General features: G+C 42.1%; 1 protein-coding gene across 3 annotated transcripts in view; it reads right to left on the bottom strand.

The window, feature by feature from the left end:
* FLT1 (fms related receptor tyrosine kinase 1) overlaps positions 1-22436 on the bottom strand; it is a 115352-nt gene that overhangs the window by 53194 nt on the left and 39722 nt on the right. For all 3 annotated transcript variants that reach the window (XM_074815916.1, XM_074815917.1, XM_074815918.1), the window contains exon 11: positions 8572-8686. In XM_074815916.1, the coding sequence (XP_074672017.1) occupies positions 8572-8686 (115 nt within the window). The remainder of the gene's footprint in view (positions 1-8571; positions 8687-22436) is intronic.

Genomic DNA, 22436 nt, shown 5'->3' with positions numbered 1-22436 from the left:
TTATCTGAGCCATCATAACCAAAAATCTTTGAATGTGTCTTTCAGATTGATTTATCTCTTGCTGCTGATGTAATGATGAGCTATAAAACATGAAGCCTGACACAATGTTGTTCACCCGAGGAGATAAGCATCCTGTAGGAGAGCCAGAGTGCAAAGGGAATAGGTATGGTGTGCCTCAGGCACTTGGATAATGCTGGGAAAAAAGTATCTCTGTTTGGCACTAAATGCATTTAATTTCTCTTTCATTTTCTCAGCTACCTGTCAGGTGAGAAAGGACAGGAGCAAAAGAGATGTTTGCTCTTTTGGACTATTTCCTCTTCTTGGAGTTCATATTTCTATTATTAAATTTCTTTACTTTGTATTCTATCACCATCTTAAGATGTTCAGCACACTAAATATTTTCACAAAGTGATATGACTTATAAGATAAGATCTTGGAAGGCCAGGGACCAACAACACCTGATGTGTCTTTAGAAAAATAAAATCCAATGTAATAATAAGAGTTATACCTTCATGGTGATGGAAAACTATGGTCTAATGGCTTGGGCACTAAGTGAAAGAAGAAAGTTATGTAGAAACAATGGAGGTGTCATTTTGATATGGAGCTGAGACATGGGGCATGTACATGGAGCTCAGCAGTGGGACGTGCTCTGAGATACAACTTGGTAGCTTAATTTTCTGTCTTAATGTCTCCATTTTACTTCTTCTGTAAAACATGTTTTGGCTGGAGTTACAGGCAGAGCTGGGACAGTGACGAAAGGAAATTGTGTGGCCACAGAATGCCATTGTTTGGAATTATTTGGCTTTTCTAAAAACCTTCAAAATCATTTTTGTGCAATTAATACATTCTTTTATGTCTGCCTGATTGCTGGAGTCCAGAGACAAGCACAAGAGGGTGAGTCAGTAATAAGGACCAGTTATCTAGATTTCTACATAAACACTGGCTAAACATTTGCACTGCTTCTATGTCTCCTACTCAAAAATTTCATGGTTAATCCCAAACTCCTTGTTGAACCCCTAAATCATACAGATCTTCTGGTTTCCCAAAACATTCTTTAGTAGAAAGAGACTATCACTTCTCCTACTAGTCAAGCAAACACAGTGGAGTCAAGTAGTTTGATTTTGGCTTACTTGTTTTAGAAAACTGCCCTACAGCATATTCAAGACTACAAGTGATGCTAACAGCACCTCTACCCTGTTAAACTGTCTCAATGGTCAGTGACTTGTCTGCTAACAAACTACATCTTATTTCTAGCTATAATTTTTCTAATCTACCTTTTTGGCTCTTCTGTGAGATGAAAGAGGCTCTGTAATACCAGATATAATTACAGCCCTTAAAAAAAAATCATCCTGTTTTGCTAAATTCAGTAGATTGACTTCTACAAATTCCTAATTATAAAGTGTGGTTCCAGCCCTGTCTATATTTTGTCATTCTCTTAATTCCTTCCAGTTTTTAAACATAATTTTGTAAAGTGTGGACATGGGGCCCAGCACCAGGATTCCTGCAACTCAGAATAGAAGGAAGTCCCATAACATCTGCCAGAGGGCTAACATGGGTCGTTAAACACTGCTTCTGCCATCCCAGACTTTCCACCACAAAATTAGCTTTTTTTGCATTAGTTGGTATTACCTCATAGCAACTTTGCTCAGGCAGGAACAGTGACCTAAAATACACAGTGAAGGAGAATGAAGCTCTTACTCTCTGACTCCAGGACACCTGTTTTATCCTACTATACCCAGAACCCAATAATTTCTGAAAAATACATGTCAATTAATCTTTCCACAATTACTCCAACAGCTTGGAAAGTTTTTGGTAGTATCAAACTGCATTTTGCCCTGACACTATCATATAACTTTTTAATGAAAAATTGTGCATCCTATCTGAGTTTTACTGCTCCAGCCCACTATGATGTGACTATTACTTCTATTACACTGAGGATGGTGCAAACAGTTACACTAAAGCAGTATGACTGCAGTTACTGACCAGAGTGCTTACAGATTATGCCTTTTCTTGTGTATTAAATGGCCCTAGAGAACATTCCTCGGCACTGAAATTCAGTGATTTAAACTCTTAGCTTTTCCCCAGCATTGTCTTGGTTTTGACCAACTTGCACTGTCCCAAATACTCCTCTAGCATGAGCCAAGGATTACTTCCACCAGTCAATTTCCATGCAACCAATGTCTTTTGGAGGGCAAGGGAGATAAATGTTATGAACACAGGCCTTAGTGCCAGAGAGCACTTATTGGTATGTTTACTTGACTAAGGCAGAGAAAGCCATAGTGTCTAGGAAAAAGCAAGACTGACTTTGCAACAGAACAGAATATTTTAGAGACAACATGTCTCTGCATAAATCTTTCAGTTTATAAATTAGTCATAAGGATAAGATAACATCTCTTTAAACAGTTTGTGAGCCCTCCAGTGGTGCAGTCTGTGTTCTGCATTGTGGATGCCAGCCAAAACCCACCAGAGAAGCAGCGTGTACAAAACTAAGCCTGGCATGTTGTTGTTTATTGAGCAATTATGGCTGTCTGAGATCAGTCTGTGCTGCATGGTTCGTCTATATGGCTATTACTGCAAAAGGAGCAAGAGAAAAAGTTTTCCCAGCCTTGTATTGTCTGGCTTCACAACAGAGAGTTTCAGGCCCTGGATTTGCAATCACATTATATACAGAAAGTCTGAATCCAGTTGCCATGATCAGACAGAACAGGGCAAATCCTTCCTGGCATGCTCAGCATCTTGAGCATCATCTGTCCACAAACCACATTTACCACCAATGCTTTGATCCCTTATTCCTCCTTTCTGTACCCATCATCTCAGCGGAAGTACGACGTTACAGGCTCATCTCAAAGCCAGGGGCTAGGGAAGTAAATCCCATATTGCTGCCGCTTCTGCTGGAAAATAAAGGAGGCATAAAGCAGAAATCCTGAGAGATGGAAGAGGAATTTACAGGTTTGTTCGTGGTGGAAACTGATGAGGAACAGACTGGGGGGAAAAGAGAATGCAAAGCAACTGGCATGAGTGTTGTGCTTGGAGACAGTGTGGGCTGGTCTTTCCCCTGGAGGGTCTGCTTGAATTTCTCTTGTCTCAAAGTAGCTTAGATAGAGGATTCCCACTGCTCCAACTGATGGCAAAGAAGGAAGAGGATGTTTCAGAAAATGGTTGGCAACTTGACTCTTGCCTGACTCCTAGAAGGACTCTTCAGACACTGGCATAAACACACTCCATTCAGAGACTGCTGTCCTAACTTCTTGAAACAGCCCATACATTTAAAAAGCAAAATACTGCCCTTTCAACATTAAGCAGGTTAGTGCAAGTCTCCACATACTGTTGATTCCCTCCTAGTTATGCTTTTAAGAAGATGTATTTGTTTAAAAAAAAAAGAAAATAAACTAAAATATGCTCTCCTCACCCCCTTGGATTTATCTTTGGCTAAAGGAACGCTATTTAGGAAGACCCATATTGAAACACTGACAGCATAGCATTGGATTGGTCTGCTTATGCCAAAGACATATGATCTGCATACCTCACATGTTGGTAAGGAGCATCAGTGCAAAACATCTGGACAACATGCCTCACCTTCAGGACTGCCACAGAAGAAACATCAAAATACCTTCAATAGCAGGACATGAATATGCACAGGAGAGCACCCTCTTCTCCCCTGGGGTCAGACAAGCAAGTCACTGCTGTTTAGCAAGCAGAGCTGCAGTTTCCCTCTGCATCCTGTGTTGTCCTTGCTCGCTGACTTGCAAGGAGATCACACTACAGACAGCGATGCCAGGGGCACCCCCTGCCCTCCTCCCCAGGGACACAGGTGGCGTGAGGCAGCGCTCGGTTCACACCTCCCTCACACACGGAGGGAGGGGATCGATTTCAGGAGCCAGAGGGAGACGCAGCTCGGCAGAGGCAGATGCCAAGTTCTGCTGGTTTTAATCTCACCAAGGGCTTGGCTCAGCTGGCACCTCCCAGCAATCTATTTAAAAGTGTTGACAGCGATTCTAGTAGCACTTGGGAAGGCCCCAGAAGTTACAATGTGCTGAAAGAAAGGCAAGCTACGTTCCCACTGCTATCTTTAGCCTGGCTTCCTAGGAAGATCAGACTGTCTGTCCATCCATCTGTCTGCCAGCCTGTCCATCTGTCTGCCAGTATCCTCTCCTCCCCTACGTGCTCAGTAATTTTTGAACCCATTGCCCAGTTTCAACCAAAATTGACAGACAGCTCAAAGCTCATAAGATCTCATGCATTTCATGAAAACCAGCTGTTGGGTAGAGGAGGAAGATCAAAATGAGCATTGTTGTAGTGAGCTAAACAGCTTTCTCTTCTGCTTTGGGTTCCAGATGGCCAATCAGCACAGACGTACTGGCCAGAGAGCTGGCATTTGTAGGGACCGAGAACAGACATACACGTGCTTCCTCCTTTCATCAGTAATGAGGGGACATGGAAGAGAGCTAGAAGCTTAGAGCTTGGCATAGAAGACAGAGAGATGGACCCATCCTATTTTGCATGGTCACACCTTATCAGTCATGTCCAAGACGTCCAAGTCTCTTCTGACTATCTAGCACTCCACCTTTATGTTGGACAGTCACAGTTTTTAATAATACTCACAGTCAGAACATGTCAGGTTAACCCACCACTGACAGCCAAAACAGAGATGGACAAGGCTGAGCTTATGTCTGGTCTTGCAGAATCCTGTTACAGGGCCATTACTTTCCATTTTCCCTGAAATCAAGTGGCTTTGTGACCCACAAGGGACGGGACCACTAAAAACTTGTGTCAATAAGGTATTTATGCAGTGGAAAACAAGTCCATATACACATACATATAAGCATACAAATGAAAAACCACAAATTCATGCATTGCGATTCTTTATACACAGTTCCTGGAGACATGCGCTGTGACATGGACCCAGCTTTCATGGTACCTGTTATTGTCAGTGGAATCCCAACATTTGCTAGCAGCAGAGGGATGGGGCAGTCAGGGACCTTCTGTTCCGTTCCAGGTTCTCAAGAATGTGGCTCTAGTAGGCTATTTCCCAAAATCAAGGGGGTTTTGTCCCACTCCCTCCAACTTTTCTCTGTACTCAGCTGTCTTCCTGTCTACTAACTCCTTCCCTTGAATTTATCATCCTTTCTTCTTGGCCAACACTTTATACTCTCTGTCACCTGAACTCATCTTCTTAGCTCTCTTCTGTGCATTCTCCATGCCCAGGATCTTTGTCCACCTCTCCTGCAGCTCCCTGTCCCTTGTACCCAGTAGAAGGAGTAGTGACTCCTTCTTTCAAGCTGTTGATAAACCAGTGTGTGCCTGCACAAACAGGAGAGACCAGGTGCCCGATATGTACGGACTGATACCAATAAATACACCAGTTCTTTGTACCTCATTCTTGCAGGTCCTTCACAGATTGACATTTTAATAAACACTGATCGTGCTAAGAATAATAATAACGAGCATTAGTCCTGAGTTATATATAGCAGTTAGCTTTAGCTGGGAACACTGAGGAGTGATGGTTTTTAGCAGCTGAATGACAGGAGAGTGTCTGTGACCTGTTTACATGATAAGACTAAGAATAGCCCAACTTTGTAGGAAGTCACTGAAATGTCCAACAAAATGAGAATGAAAACTTTGGGTGGGGGAATCAAATCACTTCAAGAGTTGTTTTATGATTAAGTATCATAGCTTAGTTCTTCCATTATACCACTCAAGTTTCTCACTGTCTGTTTAGAGAGGCTTCAACGGAAATGTTACTAAAACACTGTTGTTATCACGGTTTCTCTGTCACCAGAAGAATAATGTAGCACAGGCTTCCTGCATTACTTTCACCATACAGACACAGGGTTTGAGGTGTTTCTAACTTTAAAAATATACTTGTGGCTACTTGATAACCACAGACAAACAAACAACCAATCAACCTACCACAGCGAAAAGCCAAACTGGAGGGACTCAGATGTTGCACATACAGGAAACGGGTGGAACTGGCACAATGTCTTTAAGTAAGGTGAAAACAGCTACCTTGATTGCTAAAAGAAACCTTTTGACCATTCCTTGTTCATCTCTTCCCTTGATTACAATAATCTCATCCTGTGGTCACCCACATTTCTCCTTTCATGCTAACCCAAATGTGCAACATTTTGAGTTTCTTCATCCATTTCCTACAGCTTTGTCTCCTATGTCTTTGTTGTTTCCATTGAGCTTTGAGATTGTTTTTACCATGCTTGCTATGCTTGGATGTGGAAGTGGGGTAGACACTCTGTTTAGATATTAGGGCTCCGTCGATGTGGAAGTGCCTCAGATTGCTGTTCATAGCAGTTTGCAGTAGCAGGACTGCCCACAGTAGCAGTCCATCAGAGACAGGCACTTGTGATGACGTGCTTCATTCAGTGAGCTCAGTGCTATCCATAGTCTTACAATATCCCAGCAGATGAGGAAGGGTTTTCTTTGAACTGTGTCCCTTTGAGTTTGCTCTGGAAGACCAAGAATGACTCTTGTACTGCAAAGAGTGAAAAGCTATAGACTGCCATGGGGAAAAAAAAAAAAATCCTGGATGCTCTAGAGCAGCTGTGTGTGCACAAGCATTTTCTACTTACAATACCAATCCAGCTGTGCTTGAAACACTAAGGAAGAGCAGCAGAAGTGAAGAAACCTTAGAAAAGCTGTGAAAAAGCTGAGCAAAGAGATTGTTTCACTAACCTCCCCTTCCCCATAGGGACCAGGAGGAATAAAGCAATGCAAGGTAGACGTTTCTTAGTTGAACTAAGCAGCATGAAGACAAGGAATACCAAGAAGAACCACTAAGTTTCACTGCAAAACTTTCTGTGTAACACATGCAGAGACCATTCCTTGGTTCATTTCTAGGCACATTTTTAAAAAAGGGCTGCTTGCCAAACACTTCAAACAAAACCTGCAGTTCTGCTGCAAGGACCCATTATTAGCATCTTCCTCCAGGGAGGAATTTATTTGCTGTTGACTGGAAGTTGCTTTGACATTCCAGCCACTCCTCTTCCGCTGTCTCCAAAATGCATGGCACAAGGAGAATGAGATCTGGTCATTAGACCGCTCCTTCTGCACCCTGTGAGCAGGTAGGATTTCATCCATAGCATGGCTAGATGCCTTCTGGAAAATAACTGGTTCTTAGCATCTTTTGTTCATCATTCCCCCTTTGGAATAGACTGTGTCTTCCTGTGCCTGAAATGATTTCCCTTTCCTCCTTCAAATTCCTCTGTATGTCTCATTTTTCATGTGCTTTCCTATGACCGTCTCCCCTAGGAAGCTCTTTGCTCCCATCTTTGCCTTGATCTTTAAGCATGTAGAGCTGGCCAGCTAAATAGAGCAAATGCCTCACTTGGATCCAGCCTGTTCCCATGCGCTGGAATGGTGCCATGAACACCTGTGGTACTTTCTAAAGAGTACAACAGCAAGAGAAAATGAAGTCCCAGGCCTGATTCTTGGCTGCATGCAAAGCCCCATGTATTCTGCAGTGTGTGAAAGGGCCCTAACATGAGAATAATTACAGTTTACACTCATTTTCACATGCAGAAGACTGAAGGCAGCCATCAAGGAAAGGAGACCTATATCCCCAGTGCCCTTAGAATTATAAAAAGCTTTTCAGTGTCTTTGACAGGCCTAGAATAAGGTAGGCTTTAAAATTTACAATCTCTTCAGCCATTACTGCCACAAACCAAACTAGCCTTTGAAACCAGATGCTGTGACAGTGGCATGGCATTATGCATCTTCACCTGAGCTCCTCTATAAGACAGGCTACCCAAACACACCGAATCAGTTTCATGTCTAACCCACGGAAGTGCAGTTGATCTAGGGCATCCTTTAGTAAAACGTCTTGATTTGAAGGTTTTAACTGATGGACAATCCTCCATGGCCCTTGGCAAGACAATCTCATTGGCTTTCTCTCCCACATCAGACACCAACAGACTACAAGCCTACTCGTCCTTCAGAAGTGCCTGCATCTCCCCATGGCCCATAAAAGGATGTTTGACTTAGACTAGACACTTAACATTTAGATGGTTAATGCTACTGGGATGAATCCCACCATGCTGTCTCTGACTGAGATCTCCCTTAAACTTCACTTCTGTAATCTGCATTCATTTGGCCCTTTAAATTTTTTTATTGCAGGAAAAGATCTGGTCATCTAATAATCTAGGACCACATCTGTGAATAAACTCTCTACTGAGAGTAAATTGTTTAATTCTCATAGGAAAAACAACAGAACATTGTGCAAGGTCACAAAATGAAGCAAAGATGGCCTGGAACCCTGCCCCTGTGCTCCTGAGGTGCCCCAAGATATTACAGACCAGCTCTAAGAGACCAGATATGGTGAATCCCACTGATACATTCTCTTGGCATGTCACTTACCTTAACATGACTGCATGCAAAAATAACTACATCTCTGCATCTCCGCAGATATATACCAAGAATGACAGTTATTTGCATGTATGCAGCTCTTCAAATCTAAATGATATAGAAATACTGGCTTCTTCACTCTTACCTCAATATCATCTTACAGGGTCTTTTCAACACATACTGCCACACAGAAAGGCTATCTGCTCCTAGGAATCATACCTTATTTTTGCCCTCTATTACAGCCGTTCGCTCAGTGATGCTCTGGATCCTGTTTCCTATGTTGCTGTCAGCTTTCAGGACGAAAGATCCTTCAGTATAAGAGCAAAATCCATGCCTGAAGACCACAAAAATTGAAATTTTATTGATTTGGTGATAGTCTGAAACATTCAACATGTAAGATAAAACAAATCTGGCAACAGTGATCGGTCAGGGAAACCGCAGGTGCTGTGATGACTGGACAAATATAGTTACTTTTCATAGATCTTGAGGTTTGGAGCCTGATGACTGGATCCACTTTCACAGCCCCTTCTTGAATATTAACTCTCTGGAGTCAGTGTTAACATTTAACCCACTGTGGACTGGGAGGTCAGAATTTACAGTCTGAGCCTACTTATAGGGCTGTGCAAGACCAACATCCCGTTTCCGGTGTCTTGCTTTCAGCCACTGTCATGGTTCAGGCTTGGCTTCAAACATGAGTTCAAATTATTTTCAGCCTTAAATAATTTAAGACAAGTTGTATTTGTGTCAAGATCCATTCCATAATGCATTGGATGCTGTTTTACTATGTGCAGGTTCTTTTTGTTATCATGAAAAATGATGCAAGTTCTCATTTCTGAATGTTTTCTTTAGTTCAGATTACAAAATGGCAAAATTTCAGTAATAGGGTTCAATGATTACAGGACACACAGTAAAAATAGCCATAATCCTGCAAATTAGCAAAACAAAGTTAAACAAAGCTATATCTAATTGCCAAAGGGATTTAAATGTTCATTTAATCTGAAAAAAATTCAAAGTCATCTTAATTAATGGAAATCTTAGGGAAAATTGTTTTTGCCTTATGCAACAAATTGGCTTGTAATCAGAACATTCAGGTGTGGTCATGGTAGAGCTAATTTGTTTCCCAAAGCCTAATTTGGTACACATGGAAATAAACACATTGGAATGCTTCTTAAATGCTGTCTGTCCCTGTTCTTCTTTGAGGATATCTAGTTTTGCGTTTCATCCAAAATTTAGTTGTTGCTTGTTCCATTCCAGCTTCATCAGTAGAGCTTAACCCTTCAGCAGGGTCAAGCTCTTTCAAATACGATATATTCCTTTGATCTTCCATGGATTTGAAAGATAATAACTGTAGTATCTGTAATCAAATAGTTCTGATGTGTATATCAGTTGTTTGGAAAAATGACCTTTAAAGCCCAGTGACTGAATAATGACATGTGATGCAATTCTGTCCAAAGAATTAGGTTCATTTCCCTTCAGCTAATTGTGCAGTTTGCTTAACTTTGTGTTGTTTATAATATCAATGGTACACTAACTTTACATGCTTGTTTTTAATTGTGCAGCTTTGCGTCAAACTGGCCAGCGTCTTAGCAGATATTACAGCCTAAAGAAATGACGATATGTAAACTAACGTGGGCTGCAATCATTAGCACAGATACATGATTGTCTGCCCAAATTTCTTAATGTGCATTGAGAGACTCAGTGAGCTGAAAAAGCCAAAAACCAGGAGCAGGCCATGGTCATTCATGCATGGAGAGAGGACAGGGAGCAATAGCATGGCAAGAAAGCCCTATCTACACAGCCATTTCTTCCAGACAGGTTTAAAGTCAACTTCTAATACATGACTGTTGAGGCCAGGGCGGATGAAAGACAGCTGCATTAAGAAGTTGATACATTCAGATGGGAAAAAATGGTTTAAAATTATTCAGAAAGGTAGATGCCATTTACTTTCCACATTTAATGCTTGAAGAAGTCTGGTTCTGTAACAAGGCTAGAACACAGAAGACATGATAATGTTGGTAAGCTGATAACATTTCCATTCCATAGCAGATATCAGAACTTATTTCATGATACCAGTACTGTAGGCACCCAAACAGGCAGTATCAAAGGCACATCCTTGTGACTGGATATTTGGGCAATCTCTGTATAGGAAGACAGAGACCCCAAAATCTCATTTCACCATACAAAAAAGTAATTTTTAAAGTTTTTTTCCTTTCCCCACAGAACGAATTTATGTTTGTTACAATGCTGAAAATTTGTGCTCTTTCTATAGAAGTCCTTACAGAGACACATATTTTGGTAAAAGACAGAAAGAAGGTATAATTCATATTCAGAAACTGCTTGTGCATCTTTGAAAGGCCTCTCCAACCTCCTTTCTTGCAGTTCTGGAGCCTCCAGGCTCAGTTATTATACTCTTCCTCATAGTTCCTTGAAAAAGACTGTATATATTTAGGTTGCAATGTCTTAGGGATGAAGACAGTGTTATGTGTTTGTTGATGCTTAGCACAATGAGGTGCTGGTTACTCATTAATACCATAACAAAAACCACCATCATAATTACAATAACATCACAATAACAAGAAAAATATATGTAAAACACTAGATGAAATATTAGCCCTGGAGGCACATATGTGAATTCTACTGACTTCACATATCATACTATCTCCAAACTGCCGATTACAATGTTAGTGCAATTATAGTAGAAAATTGAATACATTTAATAGTTGTTGTCCATGGTTTTAATAAAAAAGGAGTCACAATCAAGCTGAGAATACATTATCCAACAGCCCACAGTACGCAGTGGGAGATGTGAGTGCCGTTGTATGCGCCGCTTCGGCTCCACGGTCTGCAGGATCAGCAAATGTTTACAAATCAGCTGCAGCGCGGCTGCCAGGCAAAGTCTAGGACAAGACTCAGACTCATCCCTTTGGGTGCAGAACCAGATGCTTTCTCTCCTCAGCTGCCAAGTGCTCTCACTTTAACCTCAAATACACTAACACAGCTTAGGGACAGGACATGAGACACCTCCAGTCTCCTGAGCTGGCTTTTCAGGCTGGTACTCAGTCACCCTGCCTCTTGCTGCTGCCAGTGGTGCCATATGAAGCCACTGCTTAAGCCAGCAGCATCAGGCAGAGATGGGGAAGGAACAAATGGGAGTAATTAGGAGTGCTGCCTCCTAACCTGACCAGCTTCTAACAACAGGCATTTTGTAACAGAAAAAGGCTCTGGCGAACTTAGATGTAGTCATCAAACCAAATGTTTGTGTTAAGTACAGATGCTTGGAAAGAAAGAGAGAAAAATGAAAATATAAAAATTTACTCTGGCTGGGACCAAAATACACAATCATCTTCCCATTAATTCAATTCATGTTTCATTGCGTGTGTCCTCGGATAACATCAGCTATGAATTTTTCTGCTTTGTAAAGAAATTACAAGTTATTTCAAACTATCCACTCAGTAAAATAGCAAGGGTATCCTATTTGTAGCAAGAACTGCCAGTGTTTGCAGGGAAATCCCACTGAATTTTGGATATCTGAATCTTACTCCAGATATCTCTGGAGCGCATGAATTCCTGAAATGTTTTGTTGTGGGATGAGCCTCGCTGCTTTGCATCTTCAGGAAAGCTTACAGCGGGGTTACTGCCAGGTTAATGAAAAAGCACACAGTGTGCACAGAGATTGATAAACAAGCTGGTATCTGCCAGCACATTTCTAAGCATTTCTTACACCTGTTTCCCTGCAGATCCTTTCACGTCCCTACTTTGCGGGTGCGACTATGCATGTGTAGAGATCCTATATAATAAATGCTAAGGGGGGGGGGATGTGTGTGCATGTACAAATGTATGTTTGTAAACATTATGCAACCTCAGAGCAAGGTAACTGGACTCTGCTGTCTTAGTTGAACACTGAGAGAAGCAGAGTAATCAGGTTTCTCACCCCCTAAGTAGTTTTTGCCATGTGCCTGCGTGCGTGCTCGCATGTGCGTTTGCCTGTGCACGCACACACACACACACCCGCACACACAGGCACGCTTCATCCTTTGTGTCGAGAGCCTGAGAAATAGGCTATTCCTTTGTAAACACAGAAGCTGTTAATTCTCCTGCAAGTTTTGAGAGCAGCCCAGTGCAGGGGGAAGGAGGGTTAAGAGTGGCTCTGCTGGCACTGGGGGCCAGGGGAAGCCGGCCGCACGTGCTGCCTGCCTGACTGCGTGCAGCACGGGGCAAGCTCTGCTGGCAGACCGGCTCACCACCCTTAGCTTTGGGAATTTACACTTATTTGGAAGGGCTGGGGACAGTTTATGCAACCAGAAGTAAGTTTAGCTTTATAAAAGGTCTGTGATGCGCAGAGCTGGCATCGGCGGGGGCCCTAGAAAAGTGGCCTGGGGGAGGGGAGCCAGCCTGCTTCTCAAGAATACATCAAGCCCTTGAGGAAGCAGAGTGTGCCATGTTTGAAGATGCAAAGATAATCACAGTGCTGGGAACCGTCTTGTGTAGCAGAGGAAGCCAAACAACAAGAGGAAAGCAGCATATGCTCCTGATTTCGCACAGGAAGCTAGCAGCACCTCCTGCCAAAGTGAGATAAGAAAACTCCCATGGCCTATTCTGGACAAGGCCGTGGTTATCAACCTTAGCTTCACACTGTCCTCGCTCTGCTCCACAGCCCGCTCCCTTTCCTAATGAGTTTCAGAGCCCTCACCTCTATTAGCATACAGCATGCCAAGCACAATAGCGTGGTATATTTATAACTATTGATGGGGAAAAGTTTCCAGGGTAAGAGTGTACTTCATGTCATCTTGATGTATTTCATTGAAATCACATTACAAACCAGCTCCAAGCTAAAGTCCTGCCTACTGGTCTCAAAAGAAAAGCTGTTTTGTTGTCACTCCAGTGATTTATAGTGGAGCATAGGAGCTGAGGTAAGGGATTTGTCTAATTACTCACAGGATGGATTTGACCCTCTGTATGACAGACAGTCCTAAATGAAAGTCCTAGACCCAGCTTGGCCAGACACATCTTATTCCCCATCCTGGTGACAGTTCTGCAATTTAAAGTAGTACAGTGACAAATACCAGCAGAAGAGCCTTGATCCCCGTATTAGTTGGAAAAATACTCATCTTCCATCTCCTCATCTCAGCTCCTCCCTCCCAAACCCTCCTGTGTGATGCCAGAGGACATTGCAGTCTTTCCCTCCTGTAACATCTCATTCAATTCTCTAAGCATTCCTCTTGGCAAAGTCACTGGCAGCCTCAATCACACTCTTATTTAATAATATCTAATATATATATTTTTATATATTTAATAATATCTAATATTTGGCAATTGCACCAGTACTAGGAGCAAGAGTAAACCATCCTGTCCTGATGGTGATCAATTTTGAGAGAGATTAATGGCAGGCACAATATTTTTCTCAACATCTATCCTTTTTTTAGGACAGCAATCAATTCCTAGCAGCATCCAGGCAATGTTATTACAAATTCAAGTTGGGCTGACTCATCTCTTTCAAGACGCGATGGTGACAACACTAACTTTAAGACAGGAACTCTGGAAATTCTTGGAATTATAAAGAATATATATGAACTATTTTCCACTTGGACATTATAAAAAAAATCTCAGTGACATGGGCCTCGCCTGCTCCGTGCCTGGGCATCCTGTGCCGTGCAACTGGTAGCATGGGGCTGGCGTAGCCACGTGTCCTGGGGAATATTGAGTCGATCTGAGCCAGGAAACAGAGAGGGGAAAATAGTAGCAGGGAGCATGTACAGGTTGTGAAACGTGCTTTATAGGGGTGGAGGGGGAGAACGTGTGCTGGCTCCCCGCCAGCATGCTCCACAAGCTTTGACTCTGGATGTGATTCTATGATTCTAATGAGCTATGGTTCAAGCGTTCCTGCTCTAGGTCAAAAATAATGAGAGGCTGAAATGTCAGCCCCACTGCATTTGGTGGCAAAGCTGCAGCCAGCTGGGAGTTCATCCCAAGCACCTTCCCTGACAAGTGGGTTAGTGGGGTTAGGAGGAAATCTTCTACAAATAGTAGGAGCTGTATAGAGTTTACATCATATATTGTAGTTTGTTTATTTATATTTATTTAGGAGCTTAGAAAGGAATGCCAAACAAGAAGTCCTGGTGAAAGTGGTGCAGGTTCCTCCTCTGCATCTCTCATTCTACTTTCTGCTCTCAGTGGCACTGGTTGCTACTACTTCCCACTGCAGTGTCACTGCAGAGCAGATGGGACATCATCAGCCCATCTCACTTCAGACATGCTCATGGCCCTCAGAGAGCAGCAACTCTTGATTGCCACTGCTGAACCTCTGTCTCCAATGCAGGAGCAACATGTGACCAAGGACACTATTAGCTGTGCTGAGAAATTATTCACTGATGAGCTGCACAGTGCCTGCAGGATTTCTCAGTGTCCTCCATGCATTAGGCTGGGTTGGGGCCCTGGTGCACTGCTCAGTTGCCAGAGTGAGGATTGAGTTATTTTCTGTTTTGTAGGATGTTCTGTGTGCCTACTAAGGGGGATACTTAGAAAGAAAGCGTATTCTCTAGGGGAGATCCCCAATGCCCTGAATGCCACCTCCTCCTGGTGAGGATCTTCGAAAACAGTACGGTATATGGCATTCATAGCTTTGTTGCATATTGCCATGGCTCTATGGAAAAATAGTGTTCGACAACTGCACATTACCTTTCTTGCTATTATCTACACGCGACAATAAATGGATAGTGTTTCCCTTTCATAGACATCCTTTCCAAACATTATGGCTTGCCCTGAACTCTTCCAGTATGCTACCACAGAAAGCTGATTGATCTGAACTATCTCAACAGAAGCACTAAGATCAACAGCAGTCTTACCTATCCCACCTTTCAACCTTTCATCAGCCCATGCTCACATTTCCACACCAAAAAAATCACTTCTACATCTGTACACTGAGCACCCTACAATATCAGCTATTCACAGCGAAAAGGCAAATGCCTGAGGCTGAGGGTCACCAAACACCACATTTTGCATCCAACTTCTTTGCCAGTATTTGAGATCCCTGACCGTTAGGGAACATAACAGCATTTGAAAATAATTTTTCAGCTGTTTGCAAATCCTGAGGTGATCTGAAATTTTCTCACCTTGAGTTTCTTATCAGATAATTATATTTTGCTTCTTGACCCTCCATTTCCTGCTTCACACTACTTAGCATTCTTCTGGACACCAAATACCATCATATTTCAGCTAATCCTTCCTTCCTTCCTTCTTGTTCATCTCCTTTCCCTCCTTTGCTAGACTGTAATCACTCATCTCCCATGCAGTCACTGTGACTCAGCCTCCACCTTCTCTGTCTGAAAGAGACAACTATGTCCTCCACAGAGGAGCTAGATGTTGGTTGGAACTACAAAATTATCACTCAAAGCATAAGGTTTCCACAAGCACCTAGAATTTCTTTCAGGGGAAAAAAGTGTTTGATTTTAATAGTCTGTAGTACTGAAAGGAAGAGGTGTTTTCTGGTTTGGTTGAGCAGTCAGAAACCTAAAGAGAAAGACCATGAAGCCTCTACATACAATGTTCACTCTTGAGCTTTGTTTCTTCTATTTACAACCTATGTTTCCTATGCATAAAATCCAAGATATTGTTCAGACCCTTTTGGCATAAGTTATTGCCCATGCACAAGTCACTCCTAACAGCTAACCTGACTTCTAGATGTAACCTCACATCTGTAGCTTTCTAAGATCCAGGTATCCCAAACACCTTCCTTCTCATAATGTCAAAATTCTCTTCCTTTCCTTTGCTGTCCTGACTGGATCCTCTTGGCTCTAGAAAAGAGTAACTCTTTACTAATCTATTTACACAGTCCTTAATACTCTCTGTCTTGCTGACAAGCTGGAAGCATAACTAACACTCTTTCCATTTCCCAGTGACCAGCAGAGGAGGTGAAAGACCTATTGCTGTACTGAGGTTCTCTTTTTCAGGATGATTTGTTTTCAGCATCACTGAAAGTAAGCATCTAAGAGCAACTCTGGGCTGACTGGAGTGAGGGACTGGAAGTGCAGGCAGAATACAAGGAAGGGATGAGAAAGAATGGAGGGAAACATTTTTAAGGAGAGAGGGGAGTTGATTAGAGGGAAAACAGGAAGAGAAAATACTGACAGACGTGGATATAAGACCAAGGATCCATCTACCCCATATCCTGTCTCAACAATGACCATAAGCAGATGGTTGGGGATGAGTAAGAGCAGGACTACCTTCAGATACTTCCTCCTAATACTCCCCCAGTCACCAATTATTATCAGCTCAGGAACTTCCCGCAGTGGAGGCCATTTCTACACTTGAGTGGATTTCTCTTCCAAGACTTTGTGCAAACTTTTCAAACCCTCAAAGTCCTCTGGCAAGGATTTTCACAGATCTGCTACCTGCTGCATGAAGAGCCATTTCCTTTTTCTGTTCCAAATTGCACTCCTCCTGGCTTCATTTAATGGCCCCTACTTCTTGAACTGGAAAAGACACACACAACTGATCCTCAGACATGTGTGTCCTTCACAAGTCTGTAGATCTCTATCGTGTAGCCTCTAGGTCACCTCTTTTTCGGTCTGCATAGCCTTGACCTCCCTTCTCACCCATCCCTCACACATTCCTCTCATTCCCTGAAATTCCTTTGATCCTTTTTGTTGCCCCTCCTGGTGTGCCTCCCAGTTTGGCTGCATTTGAGATGAAAGGATCAGAAATGTTCATAGTATAAAAGGTGTTGGTAATTTATGGATTTATGTGAAGTTATCATGGTGTTCTCTGTTTTGTTCTTTATTTTTTTCCTGGTAATTCCTAACACTTGATCTGCTTTTTGAGCTGCTCATGATTGTGATCACTTTCACAAACCGGTATAACACAACACTCAGATCCCTCTTTGTGGTGGTAATGATCAGCCAACAGCCTTTTTACACTTAAATTTTACATGTGAAAGTGGGATTGTTTTTACCTATGTACATCATGCACATTTATCTGCAGTGAATTTCGTCTGCCACTTCATCACTGAGATACCCAGATTCATACAGTTCTGCATTTCTTTGCAATCAGCCCTCATCCTTACAAATGTGAATAACTTAGTATCATCAGCAAACTCTGTCACCTCCTTACCACCTTTTCCAGGTTATATCTGTACATGTTGACAAGTACAGACCCCAGCACCAGCTCCTGAAAAACTTCACTGGTCACCTCCCTATGCTGCAAGAACTGGCTGTTCCCTCTTAACCTCTGTTTTCTGTTTTTTAACTGAATATTTTTTTTTTTTCTGAGCATGATCTTACCTCATATGCTGTGTCTGTTCAAAGTCTTCTGCAAAGGCTTTTTGAAAGGCGTACACATAAAAGGAAAAAGGATACTAACTAAAGTTTGTATATTTTTATAAAAGGTGTACTTGATCCAGTAATAGTACTCCGTTCATAATCACTCCTAAGCACACACAGAGTTTGACCTGGTGCCTTCCTTTGGCCAAGAGCCCCTGCTAGCGCAGGAGCAGGTTTCTGGCTACAGGCTGGGACGTCCCACTGGCTCAGACACTGCCAGCACGCAGAGCCTCACTCACAACGTGCAGTCCCCACGTACAGCCTGTCACACGCTTTAGTTTCTATGGGCTGGGCCACAGTGAGTAAAAGATCAAGCAATAACGTCTCACCATCTGCATGACCCTTATGTGTTCTTCCTTAAGACTGGGTGTCAGACTGTCCCTAGTAAAGCCAAAAGGCCACCCTGTGAAGGCAACAAGAGGAGAAAATAAGAAACTGAGAAACAAAAATGAGGGACAGCAAGTGAAAAAAAAGTAGGCAAATAAGGATAAAAGTGTGATACTAAGCAGAGCACCCCTGACCGTCTGGATCTTATTGTAATCCTTATGTTTTAGGTTTGATCCATGACAAATTACAAAAATTACTTGGACAATATAATGCATTTTGGTTTACAACATTTCCTATTAAACTTGAAAAACTTTCATTTAAAGTGATTTGAAAACTAACAATATTGAAATTTGAAAGCTTAAGCTTTTGGTTCAGCTAAGACCCATAATGAAAGTATTTACAGCTTGCAGATTAAATTAATCAGTGTGTTACCTTGAGGACAGACTGGGGCAAACAGCGTATAGCATGTATTTGTCAAGCTTATTTATCCATACATATATGCCAGGTCTGATTCATATGGCATTTGTAAGTAAAATATTAAAAAAAATATTAAAAAATTCCAAAATACTGACTGAGGACAAGGATACAGCCCTACTAGCTGTTTTCAAAGGATAGAAAGTGTTCACAAGCAAGCATTGACTTTTGGCTCACAGTGGAAGTGCAGAATGAGATGCTTCAGCACATTTGCTTGTTCAGGCTGAAGCAGATCAGATGCTATTTCACTCCTCTCTTTCTTTTGGCTTCAAATTCTTTGCAAGTCCACGCTACTCATGTCCGTTCCTCTGCATTTTTTGAAAGATATATGAAAAACAGAGGGTCTGATTTTTATTTACACTAATCTATTTCCCCAGCCATGGCAAAATAAGGGAATAGCTATAGCATATTTTTTTGGTGTACCCATTTTAAGTTACTTTACATTACTAGATCCTTGTAAGAAAAGCTTCTTGTAGTAGATAGTGGAAGGCATGAACACGACCAGCCAGATCCTCAGCCAGTGTGAATTTAGAGCTGAGCATCTGGCCACATGTCAAATTAAACAAAGGCATTTTTGAACTACCTGTTTATTAATGGCATCTGACCTACTTTTACCAGCTCTACGGACTCAGACTTCCCCTTCCTGAAAATAGAAGGTGGCATGGGGAACAAAAACAGTCGCTGTAGACAAACTAATGGGCATCAATGTTTGCAGACATGCAACAATTAAATTTGGGTGGTTCAGTACATTTCTAATTAAGTACAATTAACATTTGTTCTTTACTTGTTCATTTTACATACCTCACTGATGTTCCAAATCTGGTTTCCCCTGATAATCTATCCAAGCACATCCTAATGATTCTGCCTTTCAATCCCTTATTAATACACTGCATAAACAATGCAGAAATGCAATTAGACTGCTATGCACACATGGCCTGCCTCCTCTTTCACTGAAGCTGGTGGGAGTCTGGCAATGAACTTTCATTGCGGTAGTTTCAGTCTTTCTATACCTCTGCAGAAGTTTCAAAGAAAACCTCTAGCTTTTGCCTCACAGAGATCCACAACACAGTCCTCTTCCTCCCTCTGTAGTGCTGGAGAGCTATTTCTATAGAAAATCATTCATGTGACCTTACCTTTACACTTCAGACAAGCCTCAAAGGGAGGTAATATTCCCTTCTTATCACCCTGTGTTAAATCAGTAGTGATTTCAATGAGGACCCACACACATCAGAGTGCTACAAATGTTGTGGTTTCCTGAGGTTAGCTCTTTGGCAGCAGTACCAGCTTAGGCATTACTGCACAGCCCCTGGTTCCTGCTGCCTGCTTCTGTCCTCAACTTCATGCTTCAGCCCTTCATTCCCAATCACACCATTGAGGTGGTTCTGCCACCAAGAAGAGTTCATATCCTGACACTATAGTCAGAGGGACAGAGAATCAGGTACAAGTTTTTCCAATGACTTTGTTTCTGTAGGCATCTCCACAATACTGTCATGTTTCTCTCTCCCTCATGCACACACACACAGAGAAAAAAACAAAAACCAAAAAGACGCAGACTGATGTGACAGCAGGGTTTTAAAGTAATCATCTGATATTCAGTTTGAGGCTAAACAAAACTGATAGCTCAAGAAGAGAGGGAGGCAGCAAGGTGATGGGAGAGTTGGAACACCCAAGATAAAGTTTCCGTCTTGCACCTGTTTGCAGCTTCTTAAGGGCTGATCAGTCAGACCCTGGGGAGACCACAATGAAGATCTCTCTTGAACTGCCCACATGGAAATGTCCAGAGAGAGAAACTGCCCCCAGTGACACACTGCACAATCGCTGAGGAAACCACTGCTTCCACTGAGCAGTATCAGTATCCCACACGCCTTTCTTGGCAATCTCTGTCAGGCCAGTTTAAGGTAAACACAGATCTGCTGAAGAGATTCAGGTCAGGAACCATTAACAGCAAGCATGTTGCTGGCATGTAGATACTCCTTCTGCAGCCTCAGAGCTGATGAGTTTTAGGTGGATCCCAGTCGGGCTGGCTCCAGGTCTCCAGAGCCAAACCCTGCCCCTGGCTGCCCCTCCACACACCTCCGCTGACAACCCAACCTGAGCCGAAACAAAGCCAGAAAGAACAACTCCAGGGTGATAGGGAATAGGCCAAGGAGGCTGATGGACACTGCAGGACAAGTGTCCCTCAGGCTGTCTTCTGCTTTATCCACTGAGCAACTGGGAGCTGCCCACCACGGGGATGTATCCGTTTGCTACAGAGCAGTAGAGTAAGCTGGAGTAAGCACTGAAAAAGAAGTTTCTTGATCATTTAAGAAAGACTAATCTAATTTTTTAAATTGCATTTTATTTTAACTCTTATTGCATCTTCTACTGTCTTTTGCCTGCTGTCTTTGAATTAACTAGCTTTGTGTAAGCTTTAAAACTCCCCAAAACACTACTTTTTGCCCCAGACAGTTTTTCTTGACTCTTCTATCTTTCCTTGCCGGGGTGAACAACAGAAGATAATTTCTCCACCTATCCATCTAGTTAGCTAGCTGGCTAACAAAACGTTATTTAATGGCAATAGAGTTGGTTTAAGCAAAGTAATTTTAACAGAAAATAAAGAACAGGGAATTTTAATGGCATTGGTCTCTCCACATTCCAAAAAATCACATTTGTTGAGCAATTTTACAACCTTTTCTTTTTTTTTTTTTTAAATTTGCTAGGAGGAAACTATGGAAACTGTTTAATTTGGCTGGCCTCCTGTTACTGGCCTGATTGAAGTAGAAAGGAGAGTTATGCAAATTGATTGTATCAATCACAAAGCATTAAAATATATCTGTATTTTATTTAAATGCAATGGAATCCATTGAGGCACCTTTAGATATTTGAAACAGAAATACCGTCTGGAACAGAAATTGAAAGAAGCAGACAGATAACCTAATGGCTTCTATTAAGGAGCCCATAGGCAACAATCCTTCAAAACTAAAAAATCTAATTTGCGCGCTACGCATCATTCCCCAGCTTGCAGTGATAGTACTCAAGTGATGTTAAGTTAAACACATATATGAATCTTGAGCAAACAGATCTGTGCACTACAAGGTCTTTGCAGCAACAGCATCTTCCAACTCAGAGTGCATGCTCTGTCCTGTGGCATGGGACTCAAACTTGATGAGAAACTCTACTGTCGTACACTGAATAATGGTAACCTGTGTCAGTCTATCAACCTAAGGTACAAGGTACATCTATCTGTGCACAGAAATAGGCACTACTTGAGCACAAATAGAGCAACAATTTAGCCCTAGAAACCTAATATTGGGCAGGTAAATCCAAAGAAATGTTGTAATGGCAGAGTAAGATACATTTTTTATCTGCTGCACAAGGTACACACATCTTAAAATCTGTTTTTTAGGCAAGCCTCCCCTCACACAAAGAGGAAAGGATAGTGAAATAGGTAGGATTAAAGGGTTCTCCAGGTCTTCAGGGAGAACATGTGAACAGGCACAGACATCAGCCTGAGCAAGGCGTGTCAGCTGCCACGGTAGTCCACTCTGCTCCTGTCCCAGAGCAGGAGACAAAATGTAATTATTCAGGTATTTCTGCCTTTCTGCGATAGTTAATTGTCACCATATTATTCAGAGGGAGTCATTCCACTCCTCTTAAGCAAAGCATTAAAAATGTTGTTGTCCAGACTACTTTAATGAGTATTTAAAGGAGAAGGAAGGGGAGGGGGTTAAAGTGAATTGTCACAGGACAATTACGAAGGCAATTTGGAAGCAAGTCTGGAAACAACCTTGTAACAGAGCCAATAGCTGATTCAAATTGTTACATTTCTCCTTTGATCACCTGCTTAAACACACTTCTAATTAACATTTAATTGAGTCTACAGTTTAGCACATTATTAAACACCTGCTTGTGGATATTAATTTCTATTTCTGATGACATGCTCTCCTGTGCTGTAGCGCAGATCTGTGCTTGTTAACAGAAGGAAATATT

This window comes from Strix aluco, chromosome 2 (assembly GCF_031877795.1).
Source record: "Strix aluco isolate bStrAlu1 chromosome 2, bStrAlu1.hap1, whole genome shotgun sequence".
Classification (NCBI taxonomy): Eukaryota; Metazoa; Chordata; class Aves; order Strigiformes; family Strigidae; genus Strix; species Strix aluco.
Note: the sequence above shows the minus strand (reverse complement) of the source record. Positions and strands in the feature narration are given on the sequence as shown.